This window comes from Gossypium arboreum, chromosome 9 (assembly GCF_025698485.1).
Source record: "Gossypium arboreum isolate Shixiya-1 chromosome 9, ASM2569848v2, whole genome shotgun sequence".
Lineage (NCBI taxonomy): Eukaryota > Viridiplantae > Streptophyta > Magnoliopsida > Malvales > Malvaceae > Gossypium > Gossypium arboreum.
The window spans coordinates 25,608,353-25,621,820 of NC_069078.1; the positions used below are offsets into that span (position 1 = coordinate 25,608,353).

The 13,468-nt window shown below is 34.3% G+C and overlaps 1 protein-coding gene and 1 pseudogene across 1 annotated transcript; both read left to right on the top strand.

Annotated features, from left to right (window-relative positions):
- The first annotated feature begins 3,616 nt into the window (after positions 1–3,616).
- Positions 3,617–4,879, top strand: LOC108454960 (amino acid transporter AVT6E-like; annotated as a pseudogene).
- A 6,858-nt stretch (positions 4,880–11,737) lies between these two features.
- On the top strand, positions 11,738–12,466 carry LOC128280594 (uncharacterized). The gene is made up of 2 exons (XM_053018807.1): positions 11,738–11,859; positions 12,017–12,466. The coding sequence occupies exons 1-2, from the start codon at positions 11,833–11,835 to the stop codon at positions 12,329–12,331; spliced, it is 342 nt and encodes a 113-aa protein (XP_052874767.1). The 5' UTR covers positions 11,738–11,832; the 3' UTR covers positions 12,332–12,466.
- Positions 12,467–13,468: the final 1,002 nt, after the last annotated feature.

Genomic DNA, 13,468 nt, shown 5'->3' on the forward strand with positions numbered 1-13,468 from the left:
TTTAGTCTAGTTTCATTAGAAACAAACGGAACTAGTATTAAATCGCTGTACAGAGAGATATTCAAGTTGTAACGCGCGAAGGCAGAGCAGTCGATCCCTGTAACATGGGTGACTTTAACTAATAAACTGTACCAATTGGCCCGACCAAAAATTCTAGAAATAAATCCATGGATGGATATATGAGTCTAAATTCAGGGAAAATTTACGGAACCAGTTTCTGAGTTTTGAAACTCGAGATATGATTTTTAAGGTGACAGTGACGCAGATTTCCAGCCTGTCTGGAAATGTCAAATTGGTGGGTGAAATATGTGGATTTGGCTTGTTAACCCCTCGTGTCCGACACCGGTGATGGTCTCGGGTTCGGGGTGTTACACGTAAAATCTTTTACAAGTAAACAAATAGAGCCTTAGTAATGGAATTACAATATTTTGAAATTGCAATCTTATCTATAATGGATGGATGTCAAATGTAGCACCTCTAACCCATAGCCATTGTCGGAATAGGGTTACAGAGCATTACCATAAAAATGTAACTTAAATAATTCGTTTACAAATATTTCATAAATCATAGCATAATTCATCCAAATACATGTATATCGTCCCTTATTCGAGCCTCGGGGCCTTAGAAACACTTTAGAAATGATTCGGGACTAAATCAAAAATATTTTGAACTTTATGGAAAAAGATAGAAAATTTCACACTGCAAGCGTCACATGGCCGTGTGAGTCACACGGTTGAGACACACGCCCGTTTCTTAGGTTGTGTGGGCATTCGAAGTAGGGACACATGGCCGTGTCCCAGCCCATATCTGTGCCCGTGTAACTCTCTAACTTGGTTCACATTGCCAAGCCACACGCTAGTATGCCAGGTAGTGTCACTCTCAAAATGCAACCTTTAAAAACCTACAGGGGACACACGGCCGAGTCACACGGTCGTATGTCACACACGGTTGAGACACACGCCTGTGTGTCACACATGGCTGAGACACACGCCTGTGTCTTAGGTCGTTGGATAATAAAATAACCAAAATTAAGCTTCCTCACCCTTTAAAACACAAACCTACAAGCCACTTGCACATATACATGATAAACCGTAAATTATACATATTTTTACCCCATGTTTAACGCATTTTATGGATGATTTTCCATTAAAATTGGTGAATTCGATGCTCTTAACGCTTTAATTTCAAGTTTTACACTTAGGAAAGCATAGGACACTACAGGAAAATAGGGCTTTAGCGGCGTTTTTAGCGACGTTTTATCAAAAAACGCCCAAAATTTTAAAATACAGAGCAATAGCGGCGTTTTAAGAAAAATGCCGCTAAAAACCGAGCAATAGCGGCGCTTTTCTTAAAACGCCGCTAAAAACCAGAGCATTAGCGGCGCTTTTGGTAAAACGCCGCTAAAAACCAGGGCATTAGCGGCGCTTTTGGTAAAACGCCGCTAAAAGTCATATAACCCCTAAACCCAAAAAATATCACAAGCACTAATCTATAACCACTAAAACAATAATTATTAAAATTTATGGTTATACAATATATTAAATATTTTCTTATATAATCGTCAAAGAGATAGTATTGAATTTAAAATTTAATTAAATTAATTATCATTATAGTTTAAGATATATGGTTTAGGGTTTAAGTAGGTTTATGAGTTAACTATGGTTTAAGATATACGTTTAGGAGTTAACTAGTATTTGAAGGTTTATGATGAATTATGGGTTTAGGGATTATGATTTAGGGTTTAAAGGTTAGGGTTGAAGTTTACAATGGGACAATTATTAACTTCTTAAGAGATAATTTCCTTTCCAGATTCTTACATGGGATGCTATTAAGAAAGGGTGATTTTGAATGTGGAATTAGCATTTGTTGAACTATGTATAATTTCCAAGCTTATATAACATAGAAATATCTTACAGAGTGGACATTATAACTAGAGTGTTCCAATAGAGAAATTGTTTTATTAAAGTTATGTAACTTTGTATAAATAATAATGCTATTGTGTATTTTTATCTATTTTTTTGTTTAAATATATTTAGATTAAATAGAATGTCTCAAATAAAATATGTTAAAAATTAAGTTTAGGTTAAGGGTATAAGGAAATGATACTATTAGCTAGAAATTAACTCAAGAACATTTAAGATTCATGCTATATATTTTGTATATACTTGATATTATTTAATAGAAGAATATAAACATATATATATGTGTTTTAATTTGTACTACACTAACATTGGCCACACGAATTCCCAAAAATATGTTTACGATTATGGTTTAGGGTTAGCAGTTTTTAAAGTACTTTATAGTTTGGGCTTTATGGTCTAGGAGTTATGGTTGGTTTAGGGGTTATCGAATGGTTTTGGGGTTTAAAGTTTAGGGTAAGGGTTTTGTGTTTGTGGTCTAAGGTTTAGGGTTTAGAGTCTCGTGTTTAGGGTTTTAAATTTAGAGTATAATTTTGGATTTTAATTTAGTAGATAAATGTATATAAGATAAATATATATAAATTATTATTTTAAAATATATATAAATATATATATAAATATATATATATGAAAAGTGGTTTAGTGTGCAATTGTGTACATGAACTGTAATTTGATCTAGATCTTGTAAAATATTTACACGTTATTGATATAATAAATAGCATCATGTTTTTATTTAATTAATTTATATGCATACATAATATGTATTTTAAAATGTGTATTAAATCAAAATTAAAGTTTCAACTATAGTTAGGGTTTAGAGTGTAAGTTTATTATTTGAGGTTTAAAGTTTAAGGTATATTATTGAATATTGAACCAATATTTAGAATTTTATGAGATTCTTGTAATTTGTACTAAACCTAATATAAATATATGAAATATAGATTTTGTACTACACTAACATTCATCACAAGAATATTATTTAGATATAATTTAAAAGAAATTCTAAATATATAGTTTTAAATTTTGATCAATTTTTATAAAATATTAAGGTATTAGCGGCGTTTATACATAAAACGTCGCTAAAGATCGGAAATAGCGGCGTTTTTCTAGAAAACGCCATAAAATTTCATTATACATTACAGTAAAACGGCGTCGTTTCCTCTGAATAGTAGTGGCTTTAGCGGTGTTTCTATAACAAACGCCACAACTCGTATTAGAACAGCATCGTTTTGTAGTATAGATAAAAGAGGCATTAGTGGCGCTTTGCTGAAAACGCCGCAAAAGGTCTCATTACCGGCGCGTTGCTGAAAACGCCACAAAATTTCCTTATTTGAAACGGTGTCATTTTTTCTCTCCTGAGGTTTATGCCCTTTACCCGAAATCAGTTTCATTTTTTGCTAAGTAATTTTCCCCCATTTCGTCTCTTCCTTCCCTAAATCCCTAAAACAAAAAACACCTTTCTTTTTCCCCAAATCATCCCCTAATTCCCTAAACCTGAAATCCCTAACATTTTCCCCAAGTCCCCTTTTTTTTCCCTTATTCTGTTCCCCCATCCCCAAAATCCCTAACTATTTTCCCTTTCCTCTCGTCGACGGTCATATGCTTCATGGGTTTGAAATGGTTAGTTTTTGAGTCCCCTTCAGATTAATGTGATGTTACTGTATTACTTGCCTTTTTTTTTGTTTGAAATGGTTTGAAATGGGTTTGATCTCGATGATTATACCCTTGTTTTAAGTAAACCCAATACTGAGTTTGGTGTTTCTGGTGCTGTTTTTCACTTAACCACCACAATTATTGGTGCTGGAATCATGGCTTTACCTGCTACTATGAAGGTTCTGGGGCTTGTTTTAGGGATTTTTTTGATAATCCTGATTGGGATTTTGTCTGAAATTACTGTCGAGATGTTGATTAGGTTTGCGGTTTCTTGTAAAGCTAGATCTTATGGGGAAGTTGTGCAAATTGCAATGAGGAGAACTGCTAGGGTTTTGTCTGAGATTTACATAATTGTCAACAATGCAGGTGTCTTGATAGTTTATTTGATTATTATGGGTGATGTTATTTCTGGTTCGGTTCGTCACATTGGGGTTCTCGATCAGTGGCTAGGACATGGTTTTTGGGATCATAGGATGTTATGGTTGTTTTTCTTGCTCCACTTTGCGTGTTAGATAGGATTGATTCATTGAGCATGACTTCGGCTGCTTCAGTAGCTCTTACTGTTGTTTTCGTTATGGTTTGCTTTGCTGTTGCATTCATTAAGCTTATTGAAGGGAAGATAGAGGCTCTAAGGATGAGCCCAGATTTTGGATCGAAAATGGCAATTTTGGATTTACTAGTAGTTATCCCTATTATGACTAATGCATATGTTTTCCATTTTAATGTTCAACCAATATACAATGAGCTCGAAGGGTGATCTCCTCAAAAGATGAATCAGGTGGGGAGGATCACAACTGCTCTTTATGTTTTGGTCTATGCCTGAATAGCAATATCAGGGTATTTGCTCTTCGGAAAGGACATCAAGGTGATGTTTTGACCAATTTTGATAGGAATCGGGAATTCCTTTTAGACCGCTTTGAATTATATTTGCTCTTCATTTGGTTTCGGTTTTCCCGTTATTCACTTTTCCCTACGACAAACTGTGGATAACTTGGTGTTTGAGGATCAGCTCCTCTCACGGAGAGTAAAAAAGGTCTTCGGCATTAACAGTAATATTGTTAGTGCTTATATATATTGGATCTACTATGATCCCAAATATATGGACAGCTATCAAATTTACTGGAGCAACAACAGCTTTTTCCTTAGGTTTTACGTTTCCTGCTCTAATTGCATTGAGGATAAGTCAGCAAGAAGAGAGCATGAGCTTGAGCAGAGTAGAGGAATTTTTGTCGTGGTTAATGTTAATACTAGCTGTGATAGTTAGCATTGCTGGGATAATCGGGAATATTTATACCAAATTGCAATGATAATATGTATACAATGTAACTTACTGTCCTTTAATGGTATTGAGCTTGGTCCTATTTCTCTTGTTAATGTTATACCAAATTGCTGGTTGTTTTTTTTAATCATTTTATTTATTTATTCCCACCTGTTATTAGCAAATATAATTAATATTATACCAATCATTAAATGTTGTTTATTTTTAGAACTCATTTGATTGTTTTTTCGACCAGAAACAGACTTCTGTTCTTCAAATGCAATGAGTAGGGAAGTCTCTCGACATTATTAGAGATCAATCCCAAGCATCTCTAAATAAACCCTCAAGAAAACATTTCCAATTCAATCAAGGTAAACATTGTCTTCCCTAACATTTATGTTTCTTTCAACATGTTTTTCCTTTTATGTTTTCAATGTTTAATTAACATTTAATTACATTCCTAAATTTTTAATGTTTTTCCTAACATTTAATTAACATTTTAATTACATTCCTAAATTTTTAAGCTTATTTCATCCACTCTTTTTTGTGTTTTGTCTCGATTTGGCTTCCTTCGTTAAGTTTCCTGTAGAAGCTTACTTATCTTTTATTTTCAAGAAACAGATTTAGGTAATGGAAGATGTATGCCTGTGTGTTTGTGTCTCTATATATGTATGTATTTGGTACTAGATGAAAGCTTTACTCCAATTTTGAAATATAGACCAAGTTTTGCATACATTGATCAATTTCTGGCTCTTTTCCTTTGAATACATGGTTCTCTTGATACTAAATACTCAGGTACTTTCTGCATATTCTGTGATTCTTATTAGATAAGTTATATATCAACAGTTATGTTAGTTTCCATCAAGGCCTCTGTAAACATAAAGTTGGTATTCTGGTTAGGAGAAGTTAATGTTTATGAGTTTTGTGGAGTATTATTCTGCACATGCAAAGTTGGTTTGTTTCAAGCTGTGCATTTTCATGTTTACATAATAATGGTGATTCCATTTTGGTTTTTTAGATGTTCTTTTGGTCTGTTTTCATGTTTCTATCCAAGTTATGTGTTTAGTGTGGACTTAGATTGATTTAAGAGTTTAATGCTGTCTTGTTGCTCACATTTTATATAAAAAAATTGTTATATTTTGTTTGAAAATGCTTTTCAATTTCTAATTATAAAATGAGATGTCGATTGAAGGTAATAAATGCTATGGTGAAGGAAGAAAATGGCACTGATAATGGTATTTAGAATGGCAAGCTTATATTGGATATAGTAAATTGCAGCAAGACTCAATATATTATGATGTTTTTCATGGTCATTGGCAAATTCCAGTTGATTGGGGTTGAACCAATTGATTTTAATATTTAATATTTAATAAAGTTATAACTAATTTTTATCAAAATAGTATTAATTATTATTTGAAGTATTAATAAGTATGAATAAGAACACGTGATAATCAGTGTCTTCTTGAGTAGTTCCTGTCATCACATCCTTAAGTTTCCTTTGTCCCATTGATGATAAGTGTGCTTTCTATACAAGATGCTTTTGCAGATTTTGCCGAGGTGTACAACTTCATTTATCGCTTCTGCTCCTCCTACAAGTATTGGTTCAACTGAAGTTGCCATTTAATCTTCGAATTAAAAATTGCTACTAATATAGATAAAGTTTTTATATTTGCTTAATCTGTTGTAGGTACTATCGAGCACCTGAAATAATATTTGGTGCAACTAAATACACCACAGCCATTGACATTTGTTTTAGGTAACGCATGTGTTTCGTTGCTAAATTTTTTTCTTATTTCTATGCATTTTCACTTTAAATTACTTAACAAATATTACTTTTTGGACTCCAGCCTCTGTTTGCTGGTGAGAGTGGAGTAGACCAGGTACATTTTATTAAGGTACGTTTTAAATATTTTAAAGATTCAAAGTATATAGGCTGGAAACTTAACCTTATAGTATTAATTATTTGAAGTATGAATAAGTATGAATTAATTTTATTACCATATATGTAGCTTGCTTGTCCATTATAATTACAACAATAGCTGACCTTCTCTCCAACCTTATTTTAAATATTTTAAAGATTCAAAGTATATAGGTTGGAAACCTGACGGGTTGCCTTATATCGAGCTGCAAGATATAATGGATCCTCCCTAGGTGTAACTTATTTCCAACTTTAGACTTCAACAACTACGAAATGGATAGGACTTGGATGAATTTCTCAAGGGCAAGCAACAAGTATCAAAATGGAGTGCAATCTTTTTTAGATTTTGTATTTCACAATTCAAGCCAAGAGAATATGATTCTTTGCCCGTGTAAGAAGTGTGGCAATATCTATTGGCATTATCGTGAAGTTGTCTACGAACATCTAATTGTTGATGGCTTCATTCGGGGGTATAAAAAATGGATTTTCCATGGAGAGTGTACACCTAGTGGAGCCTCTTCGACGATTAATCCGGGTTATCCTTATAGTGGTTACTGTCAGCATGTTAGAGAAGATGACATGGAAGGTATGATGCAGGATGCATTTAATATGCAGAGTGAAGGTTTCCAGTCATTTCCACCAAACTATGTTGCATTCGATGATTATAATATCGGTGGGAATACTTTTATGGAAACGAGAAGAAGTGTACCGATGAACAACCGAATGAAGAAGCGGCGAAGTTCTACACGTTACTTGGTGAAATGAATGAAGAACTTTATGAGGGATCAAAATTTTTGAAAATGTCATTCTATATTCGCCTTTTCCATTTAAAATGTTTAGGAGGGTGGACCGGAAACTCTTTGACAATGCTGTTAGAGCTTTTGAGAGAAATGTTCCCGTTTGCAAAAATCCTTCAATCATGTAAAGACATGAAGAAAGTGATAAAAGATTTGGGCCTTGGGTACAACAAAATTCATAGTTGCCCAAATGATTGCATGTTGTATTGGGGTGATCGGAGAAATCAACAGTCTTGTCATGTTTGAGGTAAATCTCGTTGGATGAATAGAGATGCAGAAGATGTTAATGAGGATGAATATGGGCCACAGTCAAGAAGGAAGCTGAACAAGATTTTGCGATATTTCCCGCTAATCCCAAGGCTTCAAAGGCTATTCATGTCGTCAAAGACAGCTGAGTTTATGATGTGGCATCATGATCAACGAACGGATGATGGATTATGAAGGCATCCTGCAGATTCTTTTGCATGGAAATCATTTGACAATAAATTTCCAAGCTTTGCAAGTGATCCTCGAAGTGTAAGGCTCGGGTTAGCATATGACGGATTTAATCTTTTTAAAATCATGAGCACCTCGTACAGTACTTGGCCTGTGGTCCTTGTTCCTTATAATTTGCCTCCATGGCTCTGCATGAAGCAATCTTCTTTGATATTATCTATGATTATCCCTGGAGAGCAAGGCCCCGGAAATGATATTGACATATATTTGCAGCCACTTATTGAAGATTTAAAACAATTATGGGTGGGTGTTGAGACGTATGATGTTTTGAGAAAGGAGAACTTTTACCTACGTGCTGCTTTGATGTGGACAATTAATGATTTCCCGGCATATATGAATTTATCGTGTTGGAGTACCAAAGGACGTTATGCTTGTCCTTGTTGTGCTGCTTAAACGTGTTCACAATGGTTATATAATGGGAAGAAGTTCTGCTATATGGGGCATCGTCGGTGGTTAGATGAAATTCATAGATATAGATTTCGAAGGCTTTATTTGATGATCAAGAGTTGAAAAAGCTCTGAAGCGCACCATTGATCTGAAATCTTATTCATGTTAAAAGATATGGATTTTAGTTACGGAAGTGAATCAACCATCTAACAGGCAAACAAATAGACGATCGAGGGATGAATCTGATGATGAATCTGATGAGGAGGATGACCCTAATGAGGTGGACTTGTGGAAGAAAAGAAGTATTTTTTTTAGTTGCCTTATTGGGAGCATCACATATTACGCCACAATCTTGATGTGATGCATATTGAGAAGAATGTTTGCGAGAACATCATCCAAACAATTTTGAATCTTTAGAGTCGACTTGATTTAGTTCACATGGGAATTAGGCGTGATCTTCATCCCCAAGTACTTCCTAATGGAAAATATTGGTTGTCGCCTACAATTTTTGCAATGTCAAAGGAAGAGAAAGAAATGTTCTACATGGTGTTGACGGATATAAAGGTTCCAGATACGTATTCATCAAATATATCTCGATGTGTAAGTCTTAAAGATTGAAGACTATATTCATTAAAATCACATGACTATCACATCCTGATGCAAGATCTACTTCCAGTTGCTTTACGGTGCTGTATGTCAAAGAAGGTAACGTCCTATATAATTGAGCTGTCCAATATAATGAAAGCAATTTGTGGCAAAGTTCTGAATGTTGAAGAACTTGAAAAAGTACAAGATCGAGCCACTTTGACATTATACAATTTGAAGAAGAACTTTCCACCTTCCTTCTTCACTATTATGGTGCACCTTGTCATTCATCTCCCTCGTGAAGCAATAATTGGTGGGCCGATTTTCTATCGTTGGATGTATCCAATTGAAAGGTGCTAATTTATTTCAAAGGCATTCACCTTTATACCTATAGTTACCAGTTTTGATAATGTTGTATATGGTGTTTAGGTTCCTAAGCAAATTGAAGTCTTATTGCCGTAACAAGCGTTATCCGGAAGGATCAATTGCTAAAGGCTACTTGGCAAAGGAGTGTATGACATTCTATTCTAGATATTTAGATGTTGAAAGAAGATTGAATAGACCAAGTAGAAATGCCGGACTCAATGATCCTAACTTGGACAAAACTTATTTATTTCAAAGTTATGGAGAACCAATTGGCAAAGTTGAAATTGTAGAATTAGATGATCGATCTTGGATACAAGCAAGTAAGTTCTAGAATATGATAAATATTATTCTTTTTTGATTTGTTTATTTTTTAACGAATTAAACATGTGTTTAACATAGTGAGTACAAACAAATCTTAAGATCTCGTCCACGCTCACGAAGATTACAATATCGCGAGATTAATAGGTTATTCGCAGAATCTTTTCATGAATGGTTAAGCCAAACGGTATGCAACTCAACATTTTATTGGCAAATAATAATGTTTTCTCATAACATTTATAATTACTCAATTTACTTTCGATTCAATAGGTTTAGAGTGGGAATGTCGTTAATGACGAAGTTAAATGGCTTTCCCAAGGTTCTAATCGAGTAGTAAAAAGATATAGTGGCTTCATCATGAATGTATTTAGATTTCATACCAAATATCGTGAGAGATTGAGGAGAACACAAAATTGTGGAGTAGTTGTTAATTCTTTAATTACAAGTTACGCTAGTGCTAGGGACAGTAATCCTGTCGAGGGAAATGTAGAGTATTATGGACTTCTAACCGACATTATTGAGTTGGATTATTATGGAAAATGGAAAGTTGTCTTATTTCGATGTGATTGGGCTGATGCTAATATTGCTCGCGGAATTAAAAATGATCAGTTTGGTTTTACAATGGTGAATTTCTCTCGATTAATTCACACTGGAGAACATTTGATAGACGAGCCGTATGTATTTTCTTCTCAAGTTAAACAAGTTTTTTACTCAAAGATCCAATTGATAAGGGTTGGTACGTTGTACTCCGAAACACCCCTAGAGACTTGTTTGACATGGGGAATGGAAGTAGAGATGACATCGTTGAAAGATCAGAAACTTTGCCTTTTCCAGAACAAGACTTAGATGAAAATATCCCTAGTACTAGTATACAATTTCAATGGGTTCGTCAGGAAGTAGATGAAGATATTTACGATTTATGATGTAGTAAGATTTTATGATTTTTATTTATATGTAATGTTATAATTTTAACATTGGTCATGTTATATTATTTAACTATTTTATATTTACTATTGTTGTTATTTCTTACTAAAATTTTATCTATTTTATGTGTTGCAAGAAAATGCCTAGAAGAAGATTAAGAGATCTTAGTATTGTATGAATACTACAAATTCGAAGAAGTAAGTACTTGAGCAATGAGCAGCTTGTTGGATCTTCAAGCGTCTTAGGAGACACTTGACGAGTCTGTGGAATTTCAAAGTAATGTTAAGTTTATTTTACAAATTGTATTAAATTTTATTATTGATTTATTTTTAAGTTTCAATATAGTAATAATTTATTATTTTTAGCTGAAAATGGTGGGACGCGCAGAGGTCGAGGACGTATGCTCCTAACAAATTTATATAACTTAAATTTTGTCGAGCGTGTCAAAGTAACTAGAAATAGCCATGGTCAGCCTGTTGGACAAGAAGCTCAACTTTTAGCAGGCTATTTGGGCATTATAGCACGAAATGCCAATATGTTGCCCATCAACTACTTAATCATGGCATAACATGCCTGATAGCAATAAAAATCAAGCTCTCTAATATTAAGGTAACAAAACGTTAATGTAATTATAATACTTTGGTTTAAGTTTCATTTATATTTACTTCCTAAACTTGTGTTTTCTAGGATAGGTTTTCTTTAGAGGTCTCTGATGCCTATATCAAGAAGGCATTGGGTAAAATTTGGAGAGACAATACAAGCATTTTGAAAAATTAATATTTTAAAAAACCATAAGCCTCGAAAAAAAATTGCAAAATGTCCCACCGGGAATGCTGAGGTACCAATAGGAAGATGCGGTTCAATTTTGGAATTCGAAGAAAGGAGAGGTATTATGTACTTGCAAACTCTTATAAATTTTTCGATTTATAGTATTTACTATATACGTAATAATAATTTCATTATGTAGGACCGTGAGCAAGTTGGAACAAGCAGCAGGCAAAAACAAAAATTTACGCACAAGGCAGGGTCGAAAAGTTTTGCTTGTGTAGCTCAGGCCGAGGTACTATGGATTTATTAAATCTATCAAGTATTAATAACTTTTTACTATTAAATAATATTTTTACTACTATATTGTAGGAAGCCTCGTCTGGTCAAAAAGTTGGACGCCTTCAACTTTTTGACATTACGCACAGGAAAGAAGATGGAACTCCGATGTCATCTGAGGCTGCAGAAATTATGGTATATTTACTTAATAAAAATTGATTCATTATAAATATTTACAATATTTAATTATAATGTTTTAATTCGTCATTTTTATTAGTTTAATTTAAATAATGTTATGTTGTATTCCTTTTTATTGTATATTTCATTTCTAACTCTTTAACTGATTTATTAGGAGAAACTAAAAGATAAGAAGGCAGAGTATGAAGCGACTGCTTCGACTGATAGTTCTGTTAATTTTGAGGATATTGATAATAGAATTATTAATGAAGTTTTGGGTCCTGAAAGGTATGGTCGGGTTATATTTCAAGGATCTGGTGTTAACCCGACCCAATATTTTGGATCCACCTCGCACCAATACATGCCTTTCGGGAGTCAAAGTCAAGCTGAAGTTCAGAGGTTAAAAGATCAGATGGTTCAGATACAAGCTAGCACAGATGAGCAAATTTCTCAACTTAGAGCGGAGGCAGCAGCGAGGGAGGCAGAATAGAACAAGAAATACAATGAACTCCAGCAGCAGCTTCAGTCTATGATGACTATGTTCCAGCAATTTCAAAATCCGCCATCATAGACATTTGTTTTCTTGTAACTTTTAACATTATTTTAAGAATATTTTGAATATTCAGTTACAATTTATATAATATATTTTTCGTATAATTTTGTATTATTTAAATTTGTGTGTTTTGGTTGGATTTCATGGTATATTTTCTGTTTTTGATTGAAGAAACAGGAGGGTTGGATATAGGTGCAAAAATACATATTGCAAAACTAGGCAAATTAGCGGCATTTTTTAAAAAAGCGTCGCTAAAAGTACAGGTCTTTAGCGGCGTTTTTTTAAAAGAACGCCGCAAAAGCACGGGTCTTTAGCGGTATTTTTTAAAAAAGCGCCGCTAAAAGTACGGTTTTGTAGTGGCATTTTTTATAAAAGCGCCGCTAAAAGTACGATTCTGTAGCGGCATTTTTTATAAAAGCCCCGCTAAAGGTCCTGGTCTTTAGCGGCGTTTTTATAAGAGTGCCGCTAAAGGTCCTGGTCTTTGGCGGCGTTTTTTATAAAAGCGCAAAAAAGAAACGCCGCTAATTTTTGTGGCGCTGCATATAGCGACGTCCCAAGCGCCGCTAAAAGTATTAGCGGCGCTTAAAAACGCCGCTAAAGGCAAAAAAAAAGCCGCTAAAAGTCTGTTTTCCTGTAGTGGGAAATCAACAAGGCCTGGACCTCCTCACACGAGCAAACCACATGATAATGTCAAGTTGGCAGACTCGAACACGGCCTGAAGTAATCGAACATGGGCGTGTACCACATGCGTGTCCCTGCCGAGCCCAAGTTGAGTCCCTTTAGGAAAAGGCTAATTTTGAGGGCTTTTAGGCATTCCAAAGCCTATAAATACACCCTAGAGGAGGAAGAAAAGGACGGAGCAGAAGGGGGAGTAAGGAATTACTCCAAGGAAGCTGATTGATCCATCTCAGAAGCCAGATTCATCATCAAGACTGAAGGTCTCTACTCAATTTCCCTTCAGGAGTTTTGGGTTTTCTTTATGTGTTGTATTCTTTATTCTTCTGAGATGTTCTCTTATTTAGTTATGAACTAAATCCCCTAAATTTGTAAGGGGAATGAAACCTAAGACGAATC